The following is a 23,253-nucleotide window of genomic DNA, read 5'->3' on the forward strand; positions in this document are numbered from 1 at the left end:
GCCCAACCAGTGCACCCAGGGGACTCCCAGGGCTGTCCCCTCATCCTGCCTGCCTGCCATCTCCAGACGGACCCCATCAACAGGCCATGGTGGGGGACTGACACCCTGCTCTAGTCTTAAAATTACACATGTATGGGCAACACACACACGCAAGTACAGAAACACACAGAGAAACGAATGTCCGCACACTCACACCGTGAGACTGAGTGTCCTATGATTTAAATCCTGTCTCAGTGGAGCTGCCCTTCCTACCCAGACTACAGCACAGACAAGACCAGCCTCCTCCCATTAAATAAACTGCAAGTTGGCCATTTGACTGGCTGGCCAGGGTCTACTATTACTGACCTGAATAGACTGTATCTATCACCAGAGGAGGGTTGAGAAGATGAACCTACTGATGAATGGATCAATCTGGATCTGTGTCCAAAATTGCACCCTATTCCCTATATAGTGCACTACTTTTGACCAGAGCCATATCGGCCCTGGTCAAAAGTAGTGCACTATATAGGGAATAGTGTGCCATTTCAGATGCAAGCCTGGGGGTGCTCAGGTTTTATGTGTGGAGGGAATGCTAAAAAGAGGACAAAGCATAGAGGCACATACCGTAGGTCCGATACTGTGAACTAGCTAGGTATGGATTTTGGTGACCTGGACATACAATAACCTGACACATCATGTGGTCTCCCAGCCACTCTCTCTCACACACAAACCTCACCAAAACATGAGGACAAACCCCTTTGCTTCACCTGTCTCATTGATGTATGACCACAGCGTCATTGGGGCTGTTCATGTCCCTGAGCAAAACTGAGCTGGAAGAAGGGAGCCAGCTATATATAATGAACACATGCTGCTGGACATGAATACAATGAATACATACAGTCCAGCATCACCAGCCTCTACCCCAAAACCAATAACAACTTCATCAATTATTCCGTCCCAGCCATCCCCATGGCCAGCAAATGGTTCATGTTACCGATCAACATCATACAAGTGCGTATCAATTTCCTATACTAGATAAGCACGTACTTCATTAAATAGAAATCTATATAGTCATAGCTAGAGTTCAGTGGAGGCTACTGAGAGAACGGCTCACAATAAAGGCTGGGATGGAGCAAATGGAATGGTATCAAACACATGGAAACCACATGTATTTGATAGCATTCCACTTATTGCACTCCAGACAATACAAGCCTGTCCTCACTAATTAAGTTGCCACCAACCTCCTGTGGAGTATACCCTCTCTCCAGTCTACACACAATGCCAAAGGATACTACTATAGTTACTAAGTCTTATCTATGCTCTATCACTGCCATCTTGAGGGTGGTGCTGGTTCCACTTAAACAGCAGGCAGGTTCCATTCTAGGAGAAATCTGAGAAGAAATCAATCAGTGAGTAGAACACAATGAAGAGGGAGTGGATCATTAATATATTTATTCATCTTCAACTCTACAGGATACTGGCTGGTGGCTTCCAGTTAAATAGGCCGTTGATGAAACAGAGCATGAACAAACAATACAAAACAATAACGGGTCAGCTACATCTCAATTATATAAGCAAGCCAGACAGCACACACACAATTACTTAATTTACAGCAGTAGCATATCCTTCAATACATTCACACTTTACAATATTAGACTCTTTTATGATTCAGTCAAATGACCAGAAAAATGGATGCGACACAAAACAACAGGGAAAGATTAAGGACTGGTTTACTCATCTTATGTATCCAAGTGATCTTGAAAAAAGAATGCCAATTATTGCAGACAAATGTCAATTATCTCCAAGATGAAGAAGTCCCCAGTCAGCGTAGCATAAAGCAGTAAGGCTGATTAGGGAGGTATGGTGTCAGGGGTATTCCTGTCTCCTACCTAGAGTATTCTGATTCAGGATACATCGACTCATGTCATGTTCAGTCAGATACTACATAGCGGACTCGTCTTTGTATCTGTGCCATTATAGCGTTTGTGACAGCACGGGCAGTGCCATAGAGGCTATTTCCATTTCGAGGTAGTCAATTATCTTCTTCACGTTTGGCTGATCCCTCCTGATGACACGGTTGGACATGCCCCAACAGGGTCACCAGCCAATGAAATTGGAAGTCCCACCCAATGACTACACTAAAATGGTGGAAGTATTCAACAGTGTTGCCAATGCTAACATGGCCTTTTGGCCACTACAGGACTCGATCCTTCTTTATGTCATATACCCAAAGATCCTGTTCTTTAAAACTAGAGTTCTTAATTGAAACAATAACAAAGCAGTCAAGAGCCTTTGTTTCTGTAAAAGTTGAGGGATGGGCCTGGAGAAATGGAACCACTCAAATTCATAGAGAGCACTATGGCTGCAATGTCTGACCATCCTTGATATTACAATTTAACCATGTTTTGAGCCCATATATTGTTTGTTTACAAACATTGGAGTAAAACAAGCTTACAAGGTTCTGATGGTGTATGCCAGTTACACTAAGCCCATGAAGCATTTAGATATCTTTTTCAAGAAACAGTGGATATATGCATAATTAATTCATGATGAAAAACAGATGTAGAAACTAAGGATTCTAGCTAATAACTGAACACAGTATACTGTAGGTCTTGTATAACAATAGCACCATCTACTGGAAACGTAGGAAAGGTCAAGAAGAACTGCAAAGGTGTGAGATGAGATGCAACTGAATGAGTAGAATGATCACAGCGCTCCAACATGCCCAGCACAGAGTTGTACTCATTAGAACATGCAATGGAAAACATTTTGAAAAGTTTAACAGAAAATAGAAAAGTCCAAGTAGTCTCCCCCTGTTGGTTTGTTTTCTACCATGTGGTGCCCAGAACCCAGGTTAATATCCCCCCCCAAAAAACCCCCAGATCAGATCAGTCAGTCCATTTACTGTTATTGCATGTCACTTTGATACAAAGGGGCAACAAAAAGAAAACTGAAAAACATGTGACATAATACAGACAAATGCTTTCAAAACAAATAGCTTACTGTTAAAAATGTTTCTTTTTTAAATGTTGGCACATGAACACAATGATATTTCTTAAACTATTTAAAATACTAGAATAAATTTAAACAGGTCTTACATGTTATGTTTGGTCCCACTTTAAACAACTTATGAATTCTTGAAATCCTTTACAAGGACTAAATCAGTTATTCACAAATCATATACACTGAGTTACAAAACATTAGAAACACCTGCTCTTTCCATGACAGACTGACCAGGTGAAAGCTGTGGAACGCTTGCGACACCTTGTAGAGTTTATGCCCCAACGAATTGAGGCTGTTCTGAGGGCAAGGGGGGGGGGGGGGTCCTTGAATCTATGCCAAGTGTGGCATTACCTGTCAGACCCTCTGAAATAGCATGACAGTTGCTGGTGAATGACATAGGCCATATAAAAGGGTTTATGAAGGCTTCAGTTATCCTTCATCTATTTCTTCAAAGGGGGATCTTGGATTTATTTCTAATACAATCAATCCAGTCTAAACAGAGGAAAGAGGAGTGTTCAGTGCAGTTCTGCTAGTACACAAGCCCCCTCTGCCTCTAGAAGACAAAGCTGGAGTGGAAAATGCATCTCAAAAACTTACAACATTTCAAGCGTGCAGACAAACATGCATAGCAATCCTTTGTCAAACGGCAATGAAATAAAAAGGACAAAAATAACAAGTGTACATAGTTAAAATGAAGAAAAAAAAACGTTTGAATCTAATAGTACATTAAGTGTACTCAAGAGGGGAGAACTGAACTGCTGACAAACTAGAGGGATTTTGTTGTGTTTCTTTAACCCAAGTGTTGGCTCGAGTCCCACAGTGAAGGCTCTACAGTTACATTTATACATCTCCTTCTGCTCCTCGTCCTCCCTGCTCCTCGTCCTCCCTGTTCAGCCTCGGTAAGAGTGTCAGGGTACTGTGGCCTCTGTAGTTGTGAGCTCACATTGCGCCACAGCAGTGGTTCTGGAAGAGCAGTTCGATGACAGAGGAGTCGGCTAGCGTGGACACGTCGCCCAGGTCTCGCTCGTTACGGGCAATCTTACGTAGCACACGCCGCATGATCTTACCTGTACACAGAGGGGGGAGGAAAGGCAGTCACTAATGAAGTTACCAGCTCTCATTCAAAATACCTTTCAAATCAAGCCATAGTGGAAAATGTTATTCACATTCACATTCAAAACCATGTTCGTACAGAATAAAATCATAACCAAGGTACACTCTCACCTGATCTGGTCTTGGGAAGGCCTGGGGCATTCTGTATAAAGTCTGGAGTGGCAATGGCACCAATCTTCTCTCTCACTGTCAAAGCAGATAAACAGCATTAGTCATCAGCTCCAATACAGAAACATATTGTCGGTGTGGGATGCATGCAGCCAGTGTAGGACAATCCCCTTCATGTTCAGTGACAGTACTGTAGTTGGCTTTACACAGATAAAACACAAACGTACCTTGTTTCTTTAACTGGGCCTCCAGGGTGCGGCTGAAGCTGACTCCGTCGGTAAGCGTGACGAAGCAGTAGAGACTCTCCCCTTTGACAGGGTGCGGCCTGCTAACTACCGCTGCCTCGACCACCGCCTCGTGCTCCACCAGGGCCGACTCCACTTCTGCCGTGCTCAGCAGGTGACCTGATGTACACACAACCCATAGGATTATCATATAGTACAACAGTCCACTGATCTCTACTGTAAATCACAAGTTAGAGAAGGTTCTTACATGCACCATGACAAGACAACCTTTAATATTTCACAACAGCAGACAGCGCCCTAGTAGTGGTAGTCCTATACCTTCCCCAGCTCAAGATAAATGAACCTGTTAGAGCACTATACTAGCAGTAGTGCAGATGACAGGACAAGAGACCTTACAGTACAGACAACTCCAACACACTGTACATCACATTTCACAGAGCTCCAGCTGATGGAAGTGCTCACCTGAGACATTCAACATGTCATCTATCCTCCCTGTGATCCAGTAATACCCATCCTTATCTCTACGGCAACCTGGGGGGGAAACAGCAACACATTAATGTGGTTTCCATGTCAACAACAGAGGGTCTTGATTTAGTATACACAAAAACGCACTGTCCATGACATAATGAGACTCAGAGAATACATATGGTAAATGTGAGTTATTCTACAAAACGTCAGTCATTAATGGTGCTCAGGATGTTAGACGCATCTTACCATCACCAGTGACGTAGTATCCTGGGAATTGCTCGAAGTAGGTGGTCTCAAACCTCTGGTGGTTCCCAAACACAGTCCTCATGACTCCTGGCCAGGGCTGTTTGAACACCTGAGGGGGATAAGAAGCAAGGATGTCCAAAGTCAAACAAGCAGTGAAGATCCACTTCATCAAATATAGACAGCCGACAGCATACTGCAGTGAGAATATTGCATATTGGAGTGAGAATTAATCTAATGTTTAGTACTGGGTAGATCTCTACATAAACTTCTGGATAACCAATTGCTCCCGTTGTCTTACCAGGTAACCCTCGCTTGGTCCCTCAAGCTCCTCCCCAGACTCATTCAAAATGGCAGGGACAACTCCAAAGAAAGGAAACGTCTGGTGGAGAAAATGGAAAAGACCGGCAATTTAGACCAACTTATCCCACATGATGACAGGGAGGGAGCGAGCATCTCAGTGAGCAGAAATGGGGAAGTTGATACTGTCAATATAACAACACTTACAGCAGAGCCAGGCTTCATGGGCGTGGCAGCAGGTAGAGGAGTCAACACGTGGCCACCCTGAGACAGAAGCCAATGGGAAGAGATTCAGTCAGAACAGAAATAGTTACAGAAAGATCTCCATTCAAAAAAACTCATCCATGTCTTTAACGTATTGAATCAAGACAGACTGCGTGACCGAAGGTAAACGCCCCATTCCGCCCCCACAGGAAGCATCTTACCCAGAGCTAAAGAACCAAATCACATTGACATTTTTTGATCAACATGATATATGTAACCTACATCTCTGCCTTATTTATGAACAGCTGAAATAAAAGCCAACAGTGATTTGAACCAACACTACAAAAATATATTAGGATGTAGGCTATTTCTGTCTGTTGTAACTAAGAACATTGAAGTTTGTTGTACAAAACGATCATGTCTTCGGTACACGTTGAAGTTTGTAGGCTACGCAAGTCAAAGACCGATCATCGCCACAGGGGACAAAAAAAAAATGCGCGTGAAGTAGAGTCAAGAGAATTCGGCAATGCAGCTACTCTATTCAATAAAATCTATTCAGTAACATTACGTTTTGATGTGTGTTAATCTTAAATTCATTAAAAAGAATAAACTGCTGACGGTCTCAGTCTGCCAGAAGGTGTCGACCACGGGGCACCTCTTCTCCCCCACCACGCTGTAGTACCACTGCCACGCCTCCGGGTTGATGGGCTCCCCCACCGTCCCCAGCACCTTCAGAGAATCCCGCTTGTACCTGACACACACACACACACACACAGAGAGGGAAAGGGTTAACAGACACCCCCATAGCCTCAGAAAAAAGGACGAAACAAAAAACAAAACACATATATACATATACTAAGTTTATAAACAGGGTGGTTTAAGCCCTGAAAACATGTATTTTTACCGCTCTAATTACACTGGTAACCAGTTTATAATAGCAATAAGGCACCTCTGAGGTTTTCGGGAATATTGCCAATATACCACAGCTAAGGGCTGTATCCAGGTCATGGTAACATGGCTCCTTGGAAATCTAATGAGCATAATACAAAAATCCATCAGAATCTGTCAGTTTAAGCTAAAGATGTGTTTTAACATGGTCTGCATCTCAATCCACTGCATCCGCCGATGTCAGCCTTACACATCTGCTGTGAAAGGTGGCAAAGCTAGAGATGTTTTTGTCAAGCAAAGAAACCGAGACATCCCGATTTTCGGGCTATGGAAAGACGGTGTTCTCTGTTTTGCTCTACAACCCGCACAAGAGTCATAGGACTTGTCTGAAGTTGGTATATCCAATCTGCCAACTTCTGTCTGTAGCATCTGAACAGTTTGGGCTACACACTAATATGACCCCGTGGAAAGGTGAATCTCTTGAACACGTACGTCGTCTTTTTTGCTCTAGGACACCCACAAGCCTCGTCTGAAGGTCCCGCAGGACCAGTTGAGTAAATATGGAGATTAGAAAGTTTAGTTAAATATTTCTGATCTCTCTCAGATATAGGACACTTCAGAACAAACTTCCTTTAGATTGTGTTTGGGAATGTCCGTTTATCCATGTATGAAGCTGACAGTGCCGAGTAAAACCTTAAACTCAAAACCAGCAACTCTTTGCTGTATTTGTTGCCAGCCTCGCTCTAGTAATGGTTTAAAGAGATTAGAAATCTCACAGTATCAACTTTGCTGTAGCTTTCTTTTACACCTGCTACGTTACTGCAGACACGGTAGTCTGAGCCATCCGATTGGCCAGTGGAAGGCCTATAGTGCACCCCCCAGGAAAGGCAGAGTTCGTAACTTCAGACATGAAATGGTTCAAAAAGCTGCCTACCCGGCACGCAGAGCAGCTGAAACGGGTGCACCTACTGCCAACAGCCCGGGACAAATAAAAAAGGTGTATCGTTGTTTTTTTAATAGAAATGTTAGGAATGCCTTGGAGATAGACCAGTCAACAGGCTGTTGGTGACCACAGCCTTAAGGGGTCCATAAACTCAAATAGCTAAATGATTCTTGGTATGACCATCTTAAACCAATTCCATATAGTTTAGTAGAACCCCCCCAGCTTAGACTCTAGTGGATTCAATTATAATATAAAAAGATGGAGAACTCAATCTGGAGATACAGGAATGCTTCTTCTGTACTATGAAGCCCCATCATACTCAAGCCTAGGTCATGTTCAACAGGATAGAACTTAAAAAACAGGGTCAAATAAGGAGGTACTGTCCAATTTGAACAGTTTTGTTACAGTGTGCCCTAATGAACACAATCCTGGTGAGGAACAGGCTGAATGAGCCAAGAGTGTGGAGACTCACTTCTGGACGGGCTCGCTCCCATACTTCATGAGGAGGCGGATGGCTGTGGGCGCCGTGTAGAACTTGGTGACTTGGTACTTGTCGACTATCTCCCACATGCGGCTGACGTCCGGATAGGTGGGCAGACCCTCGAACTGAACATGTATCAAATTCACATCAAAACCGAGCCAGAGGCAGATGGTGTAAACACAACCTCATGATCATAACATAAGTCATCATTCGCTGTCTGAACTACAGGAGGAAGTAGAGGTAGAAAATAATATCCCCTTCCATCTTCCCCTCCTGTTTACACACACACACACACACACACACACTTTTATGAGTCGCTTTATGATATTAGTCAATAAAACCATGACTTGGTTATAAAACAAATCTCTAACATTTGTCCAAATGGACTATGGACGTTTTAGAAACATTGAAGGTCATACGACATTATGAAGTCCTGTTGCACAACATTGTAAAGCATTCTTTCAATATATCAATGACAAGTTTATCACATGTAATCATAAAAATACTCTGGGTGTGTCTCAAAGAGCACCCTAATATATATCACAACTTCAGACCAGGACCCTATATACAGTTGAAGTGGGAAGTTTACATACACCTTAGCCAAATACATTTAAACTCTGTTTCACAATTCCTGACATTTAATTCTAGTAAAAAGTCCCCATCTTGGGTCACTTAGGATCACCACTTTATTTTAAGAATGTGAAATGTCAGAATAATAGGAGAGAATGATTTATTTCAGCTTTTATGACTTTGCTGTCCTTAAGCCATTTTGCCACAACTTTGGAAGTATGCTTGGGGTCATTGTCCATTTGGAAGACCCATTTGCAGCCAAGCTTCAACTTCCTGACTGATGTCTTGTTGCTTCAATATATCCACAATTTTCCTACCTCATGATGCCATCTATTTTGTGAAGTACACCAGTTCCTCCTGCAGCAAAGCACCCCCACAACATGATGCTGCCACCCCCGTGCTTCACGGTTGGGATGGTGTTCTTTGGCCTGCAAGCCTCCCCCTTTTTCCTCCAAACATAATGACGGTATTTATGGCTAAACAGTTCTATTTTTGTTTCATCAGACCAGAGGACATTTCTCCAAAAAGTAGGAACTTTGTCCCCATGTGCAGTTGCAAACCGTAGTCTGGCTTTTTTAATGGCGGTTTTGGAGCAGTGGCATCTTCCTTTCTGAGTGGCCTTTCAGGTTATGTCAATATAGAACTCGTTTCACTATGAATATAGATACTTTTGTACCTGTTTCCTCCAGCATCTTCACAAGGTCGATTGCTGTTGTTCTGGGATTGATTTGCACTTTTCGCACCAAAGTACGTTCATCTCTAGGAGACAGAACGCGTCTCTTGAGGTCTAGTTTTTTTTCCTGATGTCTTGGCTGATTTGTTTTGATTTTCCCATGATGTCAAGCAAAGAGGCACTGAGTTTGAAGGTAGGCCTTGAAATACATCTACAGGTACACCTCCAATTGACTCAAATGATGTCAATTATCAGAAGCTTCTAAAGCCATTACATTTTCTGGAATTTCCCAAGCTGTTTAAAAGGCAGTCAACTTAGTGTATGTAAACTTCAGATCCACTAGAATTGTGAATTATAAGTGAAATAATCTCTGTAAACAATTGTTGGAAAAATTACATGTGTCATGCACAATGTAGATGTCCTAACCGACTTGCCAAAACTATATAATTTCTTAAAACGAAATTTATGGAGTTCCGACTTCAACTATATAGTGCACTATTTTAGACCAGGGCCCTATTTCCTTATATATAGTGCACTACTTTAGACCAGATTCCAAACAGAATATGGTTCCATTTCAGACAGCCCTCTTCCTCCTCTAAATGACAGTATTAAGCCTGTGGCCATCCACTCACCAGGACACTGGTGGCCCCGTTAGCCAGGGGCCCGTAGGTGATGTAGGAGTGGCCCGTGATCCAGCCGATGTCGGCCGTGCACCAGTACACATCCTCAGGATGGTAGTCAAACACCAGTTTGAAGGTGGTGGCCACGTAGAGCATATAGCCACCGATCGTGTGCAGCACACCCTGATTACAAGACACATGATCACCACAGCAGCATTTACAAGTATGTGAAGACAGAGTGGATAAATCTATATCAAACCGAGAGAAGAGAGAAAGGGAGTTAGAAACAGAGTGCCACTGCTGCATATGTACCTTGGGTTTCCCAGTGGAGCCGCTGGTGTAGAGGATGAAGAGGGGATCTTCAGAGTCACACCACTCTGGTTCACATTCCTCAGACACACCACTCAGCAGGCTGAGCCAGCACTGATCCACCTCAGGGTTCCACGGCACCTGGCGGAACCACACACACACACACTGGTAAAAACCACACAATGACATGGAACCCTGCATTTTTACAGCTCGAGAGAGACCACATCAAGACATCCTGATAACGATCATAGGAAAAAACAAACTCTAATCATACTTTGATTCTATTCAGTCAAGAGCAACAACCAAGCCTAATTGATAGCAGTAGGAAGAAACGTGTAAATGTTTCTAATCCCTAAATCAGGAGTGAGAATGTTAGCTCAAATCAAACATGCTCAAATAAGACAAAATACGAGAGCTATAAAAAGGTTATGGGAAGTCTAAGTGAATCAGCGTTGTTTACGCTTGAACAGTCTGTGAAACAATGGTGAGAGAAGTTAAATGTTTTAACTCCTAGAGTTCAATAGAATTACTCTCCTAAAATGCTGCTCTCAGGGGTGAAAGGTCACTATATGGGTGGGGCTAATGAAATACACAGAACAGATGTTCTAGAAATATGGGTAGGGCCCTGCATTTTTTGAAATTTTTTTCTGAACTATGCCAAATGTGCATAACATTGATAGTGTTGCACATGTATTGATATACACTCAGTGGCCAGTTTATTAGGTACAACAACCTGTTCACAAAAATGGTTCACTCCTACATACAATGAGTCAAGTGGTCGTGGCTTGCTATATAAAGCAGGCAGACAGGCATCGGAGCATTTACTTACTATTTGATTGAACGTTATAGAATGGGTCAAACAAGTGACCTAAGTAACTGATTGTTGGTGCCAGGTGCACCCGTTCCAGTATCAGAAATGACGAGTCTCCTGGGCTTTTCACGCACAACAGTGTCTAGGGTTTACCGAGAATGGCGCGACAAACAAAAAACATCCAGTCAGCAGCAGTCCTGTGGGCAAAAACAGCTCGTTGATGAGAGAGGTCGAAGGAGAATGGCAAGATTTGCGCAAGCTAACAGGCAGGCCATAAAAAGGCAATTAACTGCGTAGTACAACAGTGGTGTGCAGAACTGCATCTCGGAACGCGCAACTAGTCGGTCCTGGTCGAATCCTGGTTCCTGTTGCGTCATGCTGATGGCAGAATCAGGATTTGGCTTAAGCAGCCCGAGTCCACGGCCCCATCCTGCCTGCTGTCACCGGTACAGGCTGGCGGTGTAATGGTGTGGGAAATGTTTTCCTGGCACAGGTTAGGTCCCTTGATACCAACTGAACAACATTTCCACACCCCAAAGAATTCGGGTTGTTCTGGAGGCAAATGAGGGTCCGACCCAGTACAAGATGGGTGTACCTAATAAACTGAGTGTATATTGACAGTGGTGCACAATCTCAATAAGACTTAAAAAAACAGACATTATCTGAAACATGAAATGAAAGACCACACTTACAGTATGAGATCAATTACATCTACATGGAGTCAGGGGTCAATTACCTCTTATCTGAAACCTTAGTCATTGTTAATCCTTCAGTGAGTGTGGTTACATGCACACAATAATGCAATTATTGTGGATAGTCAGATTAATATAATAATTTGAATAAAAGCTGACATGCTTTGCAAGAATAATGATTTATTTAACAATCCTGTTTATATGGACACATCTGAAATCAGGCTACTTGATGGCACTGCAGAAAAAACACAATCAAAATAAACGTTCTACCACAGCAAACATGTTATTTTTGGGAAGCATATTTGATTCACAGTTCGGACATGTGAAAACTACTTCTAAGACCCATACATTCAGTTGTTATGAACTCACTTCACTCACACTAAAGCGGTTGGCTCGCTCGGCTGGTGCTACCACACGCAACGATCAACTACACCGCTGGAACGCCAATTACGGTGTTTACAGGGCTTAATAATTCGAAAGATTGCTCAGAATATCAGACGTTTTAAATTGGCGTATGTTTACTTCGATTTTGACCTTACGCCAATTAAGATAGCAGAGTAAGGCGTTTACATGACTATTGCATAATTTGCCAACTGCCATCAGTTTAAGGTTGAATTATTAGTGTGCATGTAAACGTAAACAGTGTTTCTTTCAGGTCAAACCTTTATCACCATCTTAAAGATGCACTACATAGAAATTGGTCAGACATTTCCTGGTTGGTAAAATTCTAATAGTTTGCCTAATTTCAGTTTTTGACAATACAAGCAGTGAAATATAATTTCCATAACCAAAAATATTGTATTTTCAGCTGTTTGAAAGTAAGACTCAAAAGCGACATAAGAACGGGAAGGATAGAAATATTTTTTTATTTAACTAGGCAAGTCAGTTAAGAACAAATTCTTATTTTCAATGACGGCCTACCGGGGAACGGTGGGTTAACTGTCTGTTCAGGGGTAGACCGACAGATTTACCTCGTCAGCTCGGGGATTCCACCTTTCGGTTACTGGCCCAATGCTCTAACCATTAGGCTACCTGCCGCCACAAAAAAGCTCACATCTACCGCTTCTTAGACTTGCTCCCAAATAGTGACAAATCTATAACACACATTTCTATGTGGATTTGGTCAGGTAGCCCAAAAAGTTACATATTGCAGCTTTATGTACGGCGAAAGTAAAGCCTAAAGCGAGACAGAGATCAGGTAAGGGACCCCTGACCGGTGTGAGCTGGCAGACCACAGACAGACAGACAGGTGTGTAACACGATCCACCCCTAGGGTTAGCCTACCGTTGACAAGTAGATCAGACAGGTGTTAAGAAGAAAAGGACAAGAAATGGAGAGAATTCAAGCTCAGGGAAATCTGAAATACCTGAGGGACGGGACGGATTTTCTTTACTCTGTCTTTCTGTTTCTCCTGCTAGAAGGGGTTAATGGAGACGGTTAGGCCTATTTGAACAAACATAAAAAGGGGTGGCTTCATGTCATTTGAACCATGACATCGAGACAAAGCCGTACCGACTATCTACACTTTTCATTGTACACAAAATCAAAGAGAAAAAGCCAAACGTGTTGACTGTTTCTGGAGATACGTGAAATACAAACATAGTAGGGAGTTAACATTAAAGTGATAAGGTATTTATTAATTAAACAGTAGCAAATGTTAAAGGTGCCCTAAACCTGCCCTATGAACACAGGGGTCGTATTCATTAGGCACCAACCGGGAAAAAAAACTAACAGGGAGGGACAGTGGTCTAAGGCACATTGCAGTGCTAGAGGCGTCACGAAAGACCCGGTTTCGATCCCAGGCTGTCTCGCAGCCGGCCGTGACCGGAAGACCCATGAGGCGGCGCACTATTGGCCCAGCATCGTCCAGGTTAGGGGACAGTTTGGCCGGCTGGGATGTCCTTGTCCAATCGCGCAGGCCAGGCGCATGCATGCCGACTTCGGTCGCCAGTTGTACGGTGTTTCCGCCGACGCATTGGTGAGGCTGGCTTCCGGGTTAAGAGAGCAGGATGTCAAGAAGCAGTGTGGCTTGGCAGGGTCGTGTTTCGGAGGACGCATGGTTCTCTACCTTCTCCTCTCCCGAGTCCGTTGGGGAGTTGTTGTGATGGGACTAGACTAACTACCAATTGGATACCACGAAAATCGGGGAGAAGGGGTCAAAAAATAAAATACAAAAATTGTCCAATAACAAACACCCATTTTTCATTTCCGTTGCATTTTTAATTTCCTATGGTGTGCCCTAATGAATAGATCCCTGTAGAGAGACTGTGGGGCGAGAGAGCTTTTTCTGGTGGTCTCACCTGCAGGTCAGGACAGGGCCGCTTGGCAGGGGGAGACTGAGAGCGGAGGGGACTGGCCTCCACCTCCTTGGACAGGTGTTTAAGCATGATACACCTCTGTACTGGGAAACTCCTGACAGATGGAGAAGAGAGTGGGGCAGTGTGAAAGAGTAGAGGAAGAGACAAAGTAAAAGGACAGTGTCGTGATTCACATGAACAAAGTCTGCATGACCCTCTCCAAGTAAACATACAGGTATCTATCGGCAAGGATGTGTTGTAAATATCTAGCAAACAGAGTAGAAGTCTGTATACGCGACTAGCTAGTCAGATAGAAAGTGTGTACTTACTTGTCCCTGCATTTCTGTAGTGCGTCGTCAGCGATCACCTTCAGGTTGATTAGCTTATCTCCTCTGTAGAAGCCATCTGAGAGAGGGGGGTATGATGGGATGGGGGAGTTCAGAACGGATGAGGTCAAAGGGTGCACACCGATCAAAGAGAGAAAGGCATGGCAGTGATTGCTATCGACAGGACTTCACTGGTACTGTCGGTCTGACTGCATTGGCATAAACCTGTCACAACCTGGGAACAATCTTAATATTGATATTTTAAAATCCGCTGACAAAAATGAATGTTTCTTAGATTATATTCATATGTGGCAAAACATTTTAGCATTGCGTGCTCAGCTCCAAAATGTTTTAGGATGTCAAACGAATGCATGTCTGGGTTCTAGTGTAATTGAACAGCAGCCAACGGGTGTCGCTAACGTGCAACGTTTTTAATTCCCTTAATTCCCCTGGTAACAGTCTTCAGCCATAGACCAAAATTGCCCAGGACCACACCCAGTCACTCACAATGGGTCACCATCTAAAGAGGTTATGGTGGTTATCCGATTAGCGTCACTCCAAATCCAAAGCTGTACAGTGATGCAGTAGGCCTGTACAGTGGGCTGGACTCACTATGATGAGTACAAAGCCACGCTAATTAACACTGTGGATTAGGGGGTCGGGGGATAATCTGTGGAACTGTAATCCAATCTAATAAATGTCTCTTTATTACTGCAGTTTAGTTTGCAGTCTCACCGGCCGTGATCAGCAACGAGCACTGGGAGTCCAGGATCCTCTCGCACAGCGACTCTGCCGAAAAGCCTGCAAACTGGATAGTGTACACACAGAAATACACACATCAAATACACTGTGCACTGTGTGCAAATGCACTCTAAAGTGTTTGCCTATTCTGTTTGCCATGTAGGGTGTTGGTAGATATGTTCCTTCTAAGTCTATGAGGAAAAAGCTGGCAAAATGGGTATTACAGCCACTTAACCTACTAATTCAAGGTCGCTGAAGTGCACTTATAAATCTGGCTGGTATGATGTGTCTATAGGTTTTAGGGTTGTCAATGATACCAGTATGACGTCAGGAAGAAAAGGAAACTAAAACATGAAGCAGACTTATTTTGAGCAAAACAGTCCTAATGTTGGAAAACGGCCTCATATGGTCACCCAGAGTCACTTGTTATTTCGCAAGCTATAGAACACACTATTTTACATAAAGTAGGATTTTAAAGGATCATGAAGTCTGCTTTGTGTTTTGTTTTTTTGCCACAGAAAATCTGCTATCGTATCAAGATACTAGTATCTTGATCCACTAGTATCTTATCCATAGATTTGGATACTAGTATCTTGACAAAACTAAACAGGCCTAATCCAGACAGTTTAAGTGTAGGTTGTCAGTTATTCACCACGATTGAGTGCACAGCCCCGATGCGCACACAAGCCAGCATGGCCACCACCAGCTCCACCACCATTGGCATGTAGATGGACACGCGGTCACCCTTCTTCACCCCCTGGGACTTGAGCACATTGGCAAACTGGCAAACCTGCTGGAGGAGCTCTCTGTATGTCACCGTCACCTCGTCACCAGGCTCGTTCCCTTCCCTGTAAGGGGACCAACATAGATATCATACAGAGATGCACTGCATTCTGAAAGCATTTAGACGCCTTCTCTTATTCCACAGTTACGTTACAGCCGCATTCTAAAAGGGATTAACTAAATAAAATCCCCAATCTACACACAATACCCCATATTGACAAAGCAAAAACAGGTTTAGAACTTTAAAATAGAAATACCTTATTTACATAAGTATTCAGACCCTTTGCTATGAGATTCAAAATTGAGCTCAGGTGCATCCTGTTTCCATTGATCATCCTTGAGATGTTTCTACAACTTGGAGTCCACCTGTGGTAAATTCAATTGATTGGACATGATTTGGAATGGCACACACCTGTCTATATAAAGGTCCCACATTTGACAGTGCATGTCAGAGCAAAAACCAAGCCATGAGGTCGAAGGAATTGTCCGTAGAGCTCCGAGACAGGATTGTGTTGAGGCATAAATCTCGGGAAAGCTACCAAAAAATGTCTGCAGCAAATGAAGGTGCCCGACAACACAGTGGCCTCCAGCTTTCTTAAAATGGAAGAAATTTTGAACCACCAAGACTCTTCCTAGAGCTGGCTGCCCAGCCAAACCCCGCAATCGGGGGAGAAGGGCCTTGGTCTGGGAGGTGACAAAGAACTCAATGGTCACTGACAGAGCTCCAAAGTTCCTCTGTGGAGATCAGAGAATCTTCCAGAAGGAAAACCATCTCTGCAGCACTCCACCAATCAGGCCTTTATGGTAGAGTGGCCAGACAGAAGCCACTCCTCAGTAAGACACACAAGACAGCCACTTAGTTTGCCAAAAGGCACTTAAGGACTCTCAAGATTCTCTGGTCTGATGAAGCCAAGATTGAACTCTTATGCCTGAATGTCAAGCATCACTTCTGGAGGAAACCTTGCACCATCTTTACAGTGAAGCATGATAGTGGCAGCATCATGCTGTGGAGTAAAACTGTCCCTAACAATTCCATGTTCAATAATAGAGGGTAACATGATTTTTGAATAACTACCCCATCACTGTACACCACACAAACAATTATCTTTATGGTCTCTCAATCGAGTAGCGAATTTCAAGCAGAGATTCAACCAGGAAGGTTTTTCAACGCCTTCCAAAGAAGGGCACCGATTGATAGATGTGTAATAATAAATAAAAAAAAGCAGACGCTGAATATCCCTTTGAGCATGGTGAAGTTAATAATTAACAGGTGTCCTTCCTAACTCAAGCAGGGTGGTGGTTGCATCATGTTATGGGTATACAGCTAAGCACAGGCAAAATCCTAGAGGAAAACCTGGTTCAGTCTGCTTTCCAACAGACACTGGAAGATGAATTGACCTTTCAGCAGGACAATAACCTAAAACACAAGGCCAAATATACACTGGAGTTGCTTCCCAAGATGACATTGAATGTTCCTGAGTAGCCTAGTTACTGTTTTGAAAATCTATGGCAAGATTTGACAATGGCCATCTAACAATGATCAACTTAACAGCGCTTGAATAATTTTAAATAAGAATAAAATGGACAAATGTTGTATAATCCAGGGTTGGAAAGCTCTTAAGATTCACAGTTGTAATCGCTGACAAAAGGTGCTTCTACAAAAGTATTAACTTTGGGGTGTGAATACTTATGTAATAAGATATTTAAATTTGAAATACATTTGCAAACATTTCTAAAAACAAGTTCACTGTCATTATGGGTTATTGTGTAGATGTGTGAAAAAACAACAACTATTTAATCCATTTTGAATTCAGGGTGTAACAACAAAAATGTGGAAGTCAAGGTGTATGAATATTTTCTGAAGGCACTGTAGATGTTATCCCCCCTAAACAAATTCTGAATATGAGTAATACTAAACCTCTGTTTTCTACTTAAACTCAAAACATTCAAGCACACACTAACATGCTCACAAAGCTAATATTCAAGGTGGATAAATTCTTGCTAAGTATCTCATGTGCCTACAGTTAAAGTAATAAACTGTGACATTGTGGCTCTCTGCTTTACTCAGCAATGCGCCTGAGCTATGGAATCGTTCTCGTCTTGAGAATCGCCTTTAAAAACGAGAAACGCATGACTTGCAAACTAAAGACAAGCTCTTAAAATGGCAGTGTGCGCACGTACGGTAGAATTTGGGGTGGAGTGGTTACTGAGCATGATTGTACCTCTGTTAATCCTTAAGAGTCTATCGACTACCATGCTTCAATCTAAGTATCAAAATACAAAAATCTGCTTCAGAAACCGTCAGTTTAAGCTAGAGATGTCAGCTTGAGAGATATTGCATGGGCTACGTCTCAATCCAAAGCATCCGTCTATGGCCGCGCTACAGCGGTGTTTGTTAGACCATAAGACATCCCGAAAATCAGTCTTCTCACGAAAAAGTCTAACATCCAAGCGGTTTGGCCTACAGTACTATTATGGCCACTCTATGGAAAGGGGAGACTCAAACATGTTGTTGTTCTCCGTTTTGCTCTACACCCCCACAAGTGTCACAGGACCCATCTGAAGGGAACCCATACAAAAGAATGGAAGAATGAAGGTATATTTGTGCCAACAAAAATAAGGGGATAAATGTATACAAAAACTATTTTCTGAGCTTTCTTATACATCGCCTAGGTATAGAACAGAGACCTAATTCCTAATTTATTTTTTGGCTGTCTCTTGCCATTTATGAATGTGTTATGCAATGTGTTTCTATGGGCTATAGTAGTAAAAGTTCCAATTCAATTTTATCAAATCATATATAAAAAGGGGTCCTAAATCATCCATGGTATGACCATCTTAAAACAAGTCCATGTTAGCTTAGTCCCCCGCCCAACGGCTTAGACTGAGGTTAAAGCACTGTGTCCCTTCTTACACAGTTGGCCCTCTTATCCCACTGGCCAATAACAAGAGCCCCTAGAGCCTGCTGAGAAATTAGAGCAAAACTCACTCTAACCAAGTTCACCCAATCAGCCCACATTCCACCCAAGGACAACAATCACTAATTGTGTTGTTGCTCTGCCATACTTTCGCACTCAAATTAACAAGGTAACTCTGCCAGAGAGAAGAATGGATTTCTCATTTGAGGTAGCGAATGCATTTGAGCAAACAGCACATAGCCTTATGATAAACTTAATAGCATTTAGATTAACACAAGTTCTCCTCTCCAGTCCAGGACACACATTGCTTAATATAAACACAGCCGTGTCTAATGGGAAATCTAAAGGAAAGGCAGTTTGGTCTTTCCTATTGTGCAACACAATAGGCCTCCCAGATACTGTAGAGGGCCACGGTTATCTCACAACGGTTTATGTGCAAGAGCGCGAGGAGGAAAATACCCATGCAAAGCTCTGCTTTCACACAACATGGATCTCTCACTAGAGACTGCCCACTGCTCCCTTTTAGATTTGTTTGTGAGCTGTATTCTGCTCATTGGCAGAAAACTACACCATTGCTGGTAGGTCAAGGTCATCCAAACAGATCCCCTCTCTATGGTGGTGACAGAGTGTGGCGAAACACACACACACACACACACTCCTATAAATAGTCAGCAGAGAAAAAAAAAATCTTTCCACTCACGTTTAAGATGTCAAAGTACAGATGACAAAGACACCAACTCTGTTGTGGAGGTTGGCAGAGGAGAGACAAAAACACAGGCCTGCCTATTACCTACACATGCACTAAATAAACAAACTATAGTTAAGCAATAAGGCCCGAGGGGGTGTGGTTTATGGCCAATATACCAAAACTAGGGGCTGTTCTCATGCACGACAACACGGAGTGCTAAGACACAGCCCTTAGCCGTGGTATATTGCCCATATATCTCAACCCCCCCACCGAGGTGCCTTATTTCTATTATAAACTGGTTACCAATGTAACTAGAGCAGTAAAAATAAAATGTTTAGTCATACCCATGGTATACGGTCTGATATACCACGGCTTTCAGCAAAATCAGCATTCAGGGCTCGAACCACCCAGTTTATAATACAAATGAGATCATTTTAGGGACAAAACAGCTAAAGTAAGGAATCCCCAGAAAAAAAGCTTGCCTATTACAACATTGCGAGACTAAAAAGTAACTTCATAAAGAAAAGGACATATCCAATGGATTGAATAAGCTGAGAAGTAGCAGGGCAAATCTAATGGTATGGCTGACAGTACATTGGAACTGATAGGACAGATATTCACACTTGAGTCATGAGCACTGGAAGAGACTGCAGAGAGCATTGCCTTTTACGCTACAGCAACATGGGACTAAGAAATGTCTAAGTTATACAAAATCTCTCGCAACTTTAATAACTGTTATAACTAGCCTGTCGGCAAGGAATACACTTCAAAATGCTACTAGTGAGAAAGAACATCTCCTGTAGTGAGAAGTCAGTTTTCTAAAATCAGTTAAGTTGAGACCTCCGAGTAAACCTACGCAGTCAAAGTCAAGTGTAGGCCCAATGCTGTTCATCATTAGACATTAACTGGTAAATGCACAACAATTTGCAAGACAAGACAAATACTTGAGACTAGAGCATATCAAAGCTGCAGCATGTCAGTTCCCTGTGGTCTAAATTACATTTACATTACATTTACGTCATTTAGCAGACGCTCTTATCCAGAGCGACTTAGTTTAGTGTGGTTAATGGGGTGAGCAAAGAGCATGTGTGTATTGTGTCTCAACTTCAAAGCTCTCCTATTCACTCATACCAACAAAACACACAAATAGCTACCACATCCCTAAATAACCCACCCAGCACTAGAAGCCCATCCGTCCTCATAGATTCACTATTCATTTATGAGGACATCGCTGACCTGGGGCTGGCTTTACATAAGAGGGGGGTGGGGGTCTTGAGCACTAGTCATTTCAGACAAGACCAGAGACAAAGGATCATTGTAGAAGCATTCAGCCTCCCGTCCTAGCATTCCATCAAATTGTTCCAGAGGAGCAATCTCCTCAAGCACTGAAACAGACAATGTCCAAGGAGAGCGTGCTTTGACAGCCTCCGTAACCCCTTTCACACATACACAGGCCATCAGACTGTTAAACAGCCATCACTAACACAGTGTTGGCTGCTGCCTACATACAGACTTGAAGTCATTGGCCACTTCATTAAATGGACTACTAGTCACTTTAATAATGTTTACATATCTTGCATTACTCATCTCATATGTATAAACTGTATTTTATACCATCTATTGCATCTTGCCTATGCCGCTCAGTCATTGCTCATCCATACATTTATATATTCTTATTCCATTACTTAGATGTGTGTATTAGAAAGTTTTGGAATTGTTAAGATTACTTGATAGATATTGCTGCACTGTCAGAACTAGTGTCACAAGCATTTCGCAAACAACATCTGCTAACCATGTGTATGTGACCCATAAGATTTGATTTGACACACACCAGTAGAATGCCACTTTGTCCCCTAGCCCCCTCTCATGAACGTTACAGTCCAGGACGTTGTAGCAGATATTGGTGGTGGCCCCCTCCATGCACTTGATGTAGATCTCCCCCTTTGTCACGTCAAAGTTGTAGTCCATGAACTGGCCCGTGTGCTTCGACTTCCAGTAGAAGTCTTTTGCAATGTCACCCCAGAACTCTGGAATAAGGAAACATAATGAAGGGCCATTATGATGACACATGACAGGTGACTGATGGGGACAATCATCCTCCACCACCAGAAAACACACAAATGTCAGATTCATTTCCTGAGTCACATTTCCTCAACATGCTAACAGTTGTTGGAAAGCTTCGAAGTAAGATTTTCCTAAATGTCTAAACCATGTTACAGAAAAAAAGCAAACATGAAGCAAGACAAGTAGAGTTACATGCACACTAGCATAGACATGTGAAAGAAATGCTGGCAAAATCTATACACTTGGGATTGAAGTAAAACAAGACCTACTGCTGGTATAAATTAAAGGTTTTGTGGAAATAAAAGTATTGCATGAACAAGGCTTTGATACGCCACCCCAGCCATAGGCTGCTCGCTCTGCTACCACACGGCAAGTGGTACCGGAGTTCCAAGTCTACATCCAAGAGGCGTCTACCTCCAAGCTACAAGACTCCTGAACATCTAATCAAATGGCTACCCAGACATTACATTGCCGCCCCCCTTTACGTTATTATATATGCATAGTCACTTTAATAACCCTACATACACATTACCTCGACTAACCGGTACCCCCTGTATATAATCTCGCTATTGTTTTTTTGTTTTTTGACTGCTGCTCTTTAACTACTTGTTACCTTTATTTCGTATTTGTATTTTTTTTAAACTGCATTTTTGGTTTGGGGCTTGCAAGTATTTAATTGTAAGGTCTACACCGCTTGTTTTCGGCGCATGTGACTAATCCCATTTGATTTAAATGTGTTTGTAAATAAACCTACCATCTGGATGTTCAATAGATTTCAGGTAGAGTTCTTTGTACTTCTCAAAGTTGGGTACATGAGCATCCTTCTTTAAGTCTCCTCCTGCATGAAATACGTCCTCCTTCGGTGCTTTGTCTGGAATCATTTTGACCTTCAGTCAGCTGGCTTGCGATCTATCCTAACTATCGAAATACGAGACAAAAGATGGCAAAACTGCGAAGAATGGTATTGACGATAAATTGCGCTATTTGCTCGTGCCCACTGCAGCTCAAACTACTACGTGCAATTTAAAAAAAGCCTCAAGTGAGTCACCCTCTCACTGCATGGTATTGAAAACAAATGGTACAACTGGCATAGTTAATTCTGACTTCCTTGTTTAAGGATTCTTCTTTAGCCTCCTAGCCACTTTAGAAGTCGACTATCTCGATTAATGCATAGGAAAACAATACATTAACTGAGGTAATGAGGCTAACTGTCAAATTAGCCAACGTTAACTTAGCTGGTTGCAAATCCAAGCAATATTTCCAGGCAGTGGAACCCACCAGAAACGAGATAGCAGTTAGCTAACTTTAGGGACATCAGCTATTCAAAGCGTTAGAAAATAGCTTAAAACATAAACCACTTCCTGCTATTCAAGAAGGTTAATAACTGCGTTTCCAGTTAGCTAGCTAACTTAGACCGACCGCTAGCTGGAGTTCAAATCCTTGTAAAAAAATATCTAGCTGCTATAACTATAAGGAAGTAGTAAACGATTGACTTGAGAGCGAGACGAGGCCGTTCTGTTTGAAGTGGTAGGTTGGACACCACTTGACTTGATAGCGCCTTCTTCCATTCAAATTAAGCTACAATAAATATTTATCTGGAAAAATATCCGTTTTCCCTGAAGTGGAAGTGGTCTGCACTTCGTCCAAATGTCTTTTGAAGGCAGAGACAACGCGAAGAAAGAGCGCATGAGGAATGACGGTAAACTGAACTCCGGTTGGCCCTAAAATGGGCGGAGCGGCAGCCAATCATATTTGAGGAGAACGATGACGATTCCATTAAAGACGT

At 42.6% G+C, this 23,253-nt stretch overlaps 1 protein-coding gene across 3 annotated transcripts; it reads right to left on the reverse strand.

The window, feature by feature from the left end:
* Nucleotides 1-1,414: 1,414 nt before the first annotated feature.
* On the reverse strand, nt 1,415-23,191 carry LOC135528081 (acetyl-coenzyme A synthetase, cytoplasmic-like). Of its 3 annotated transcripts, none has more exons than XM_064956869.1 (18): nt 22,222-23,191; nt 21,235-21,430; nt 15,667-15,862; nt 15,009-15,081; nt 14,277-14,352; nt 13,951-14,062; nt 13,017-13,061; nt 10,151-10,288; nt 9,851-10,021; nt 7,967-8,100; nt 6,282-6,414; nt 5,667-5,723; nt 5,461-5,541; nt 5,163-5,271; nt 4,911-4,979; nt 4,431-4,607; nt 4,207-4,281; nt 1,415-4,049 (listed from the first exon to the last, which is right to left on the reverse strand). In XM_064956869.1, the coding sequence occupies exons 1-18, from the start codon at nt 22,346-22,348 to the stop codon at nt 3,922-3,924; spliced, it is 2,097 nt and encodes a 698-aa protein (XP_064812941.1). In that variant the 5' UTR covers nt 22,349-23,191; the 3' UTR covers nt 1,415-3,921. The 3 variants fall into 3 exon arrangements, with proteins under 3 accessions (XP_064812941.1, XP_064812940.1, XP_064812942.1); XM_064956868.1 differs by having other exon boundaries at nt 13,017-13,064; XM_064956870.1 differs by lacking the exon at nt 13,017-13,061.
* Between the last annotated feature and the right edge of the window lie 62 nt (nt 23,192-23,253).

The sequence above is a fragment of the Oncorhynchus masou genome, chromosome 33 (assembly GCF_036934945.1).
Source record: "Oncorhynchus masou masou isolate Uvic2021 chromosome 33, UVic_Omas_1.1, whole genome shotgun sequence".
NCBI lineage: Eukaryota > Metazoa > Chordata > Actinopteri > Salmoniformes > Salmonidae > Oncorhynchus > Oncorhynchus masou.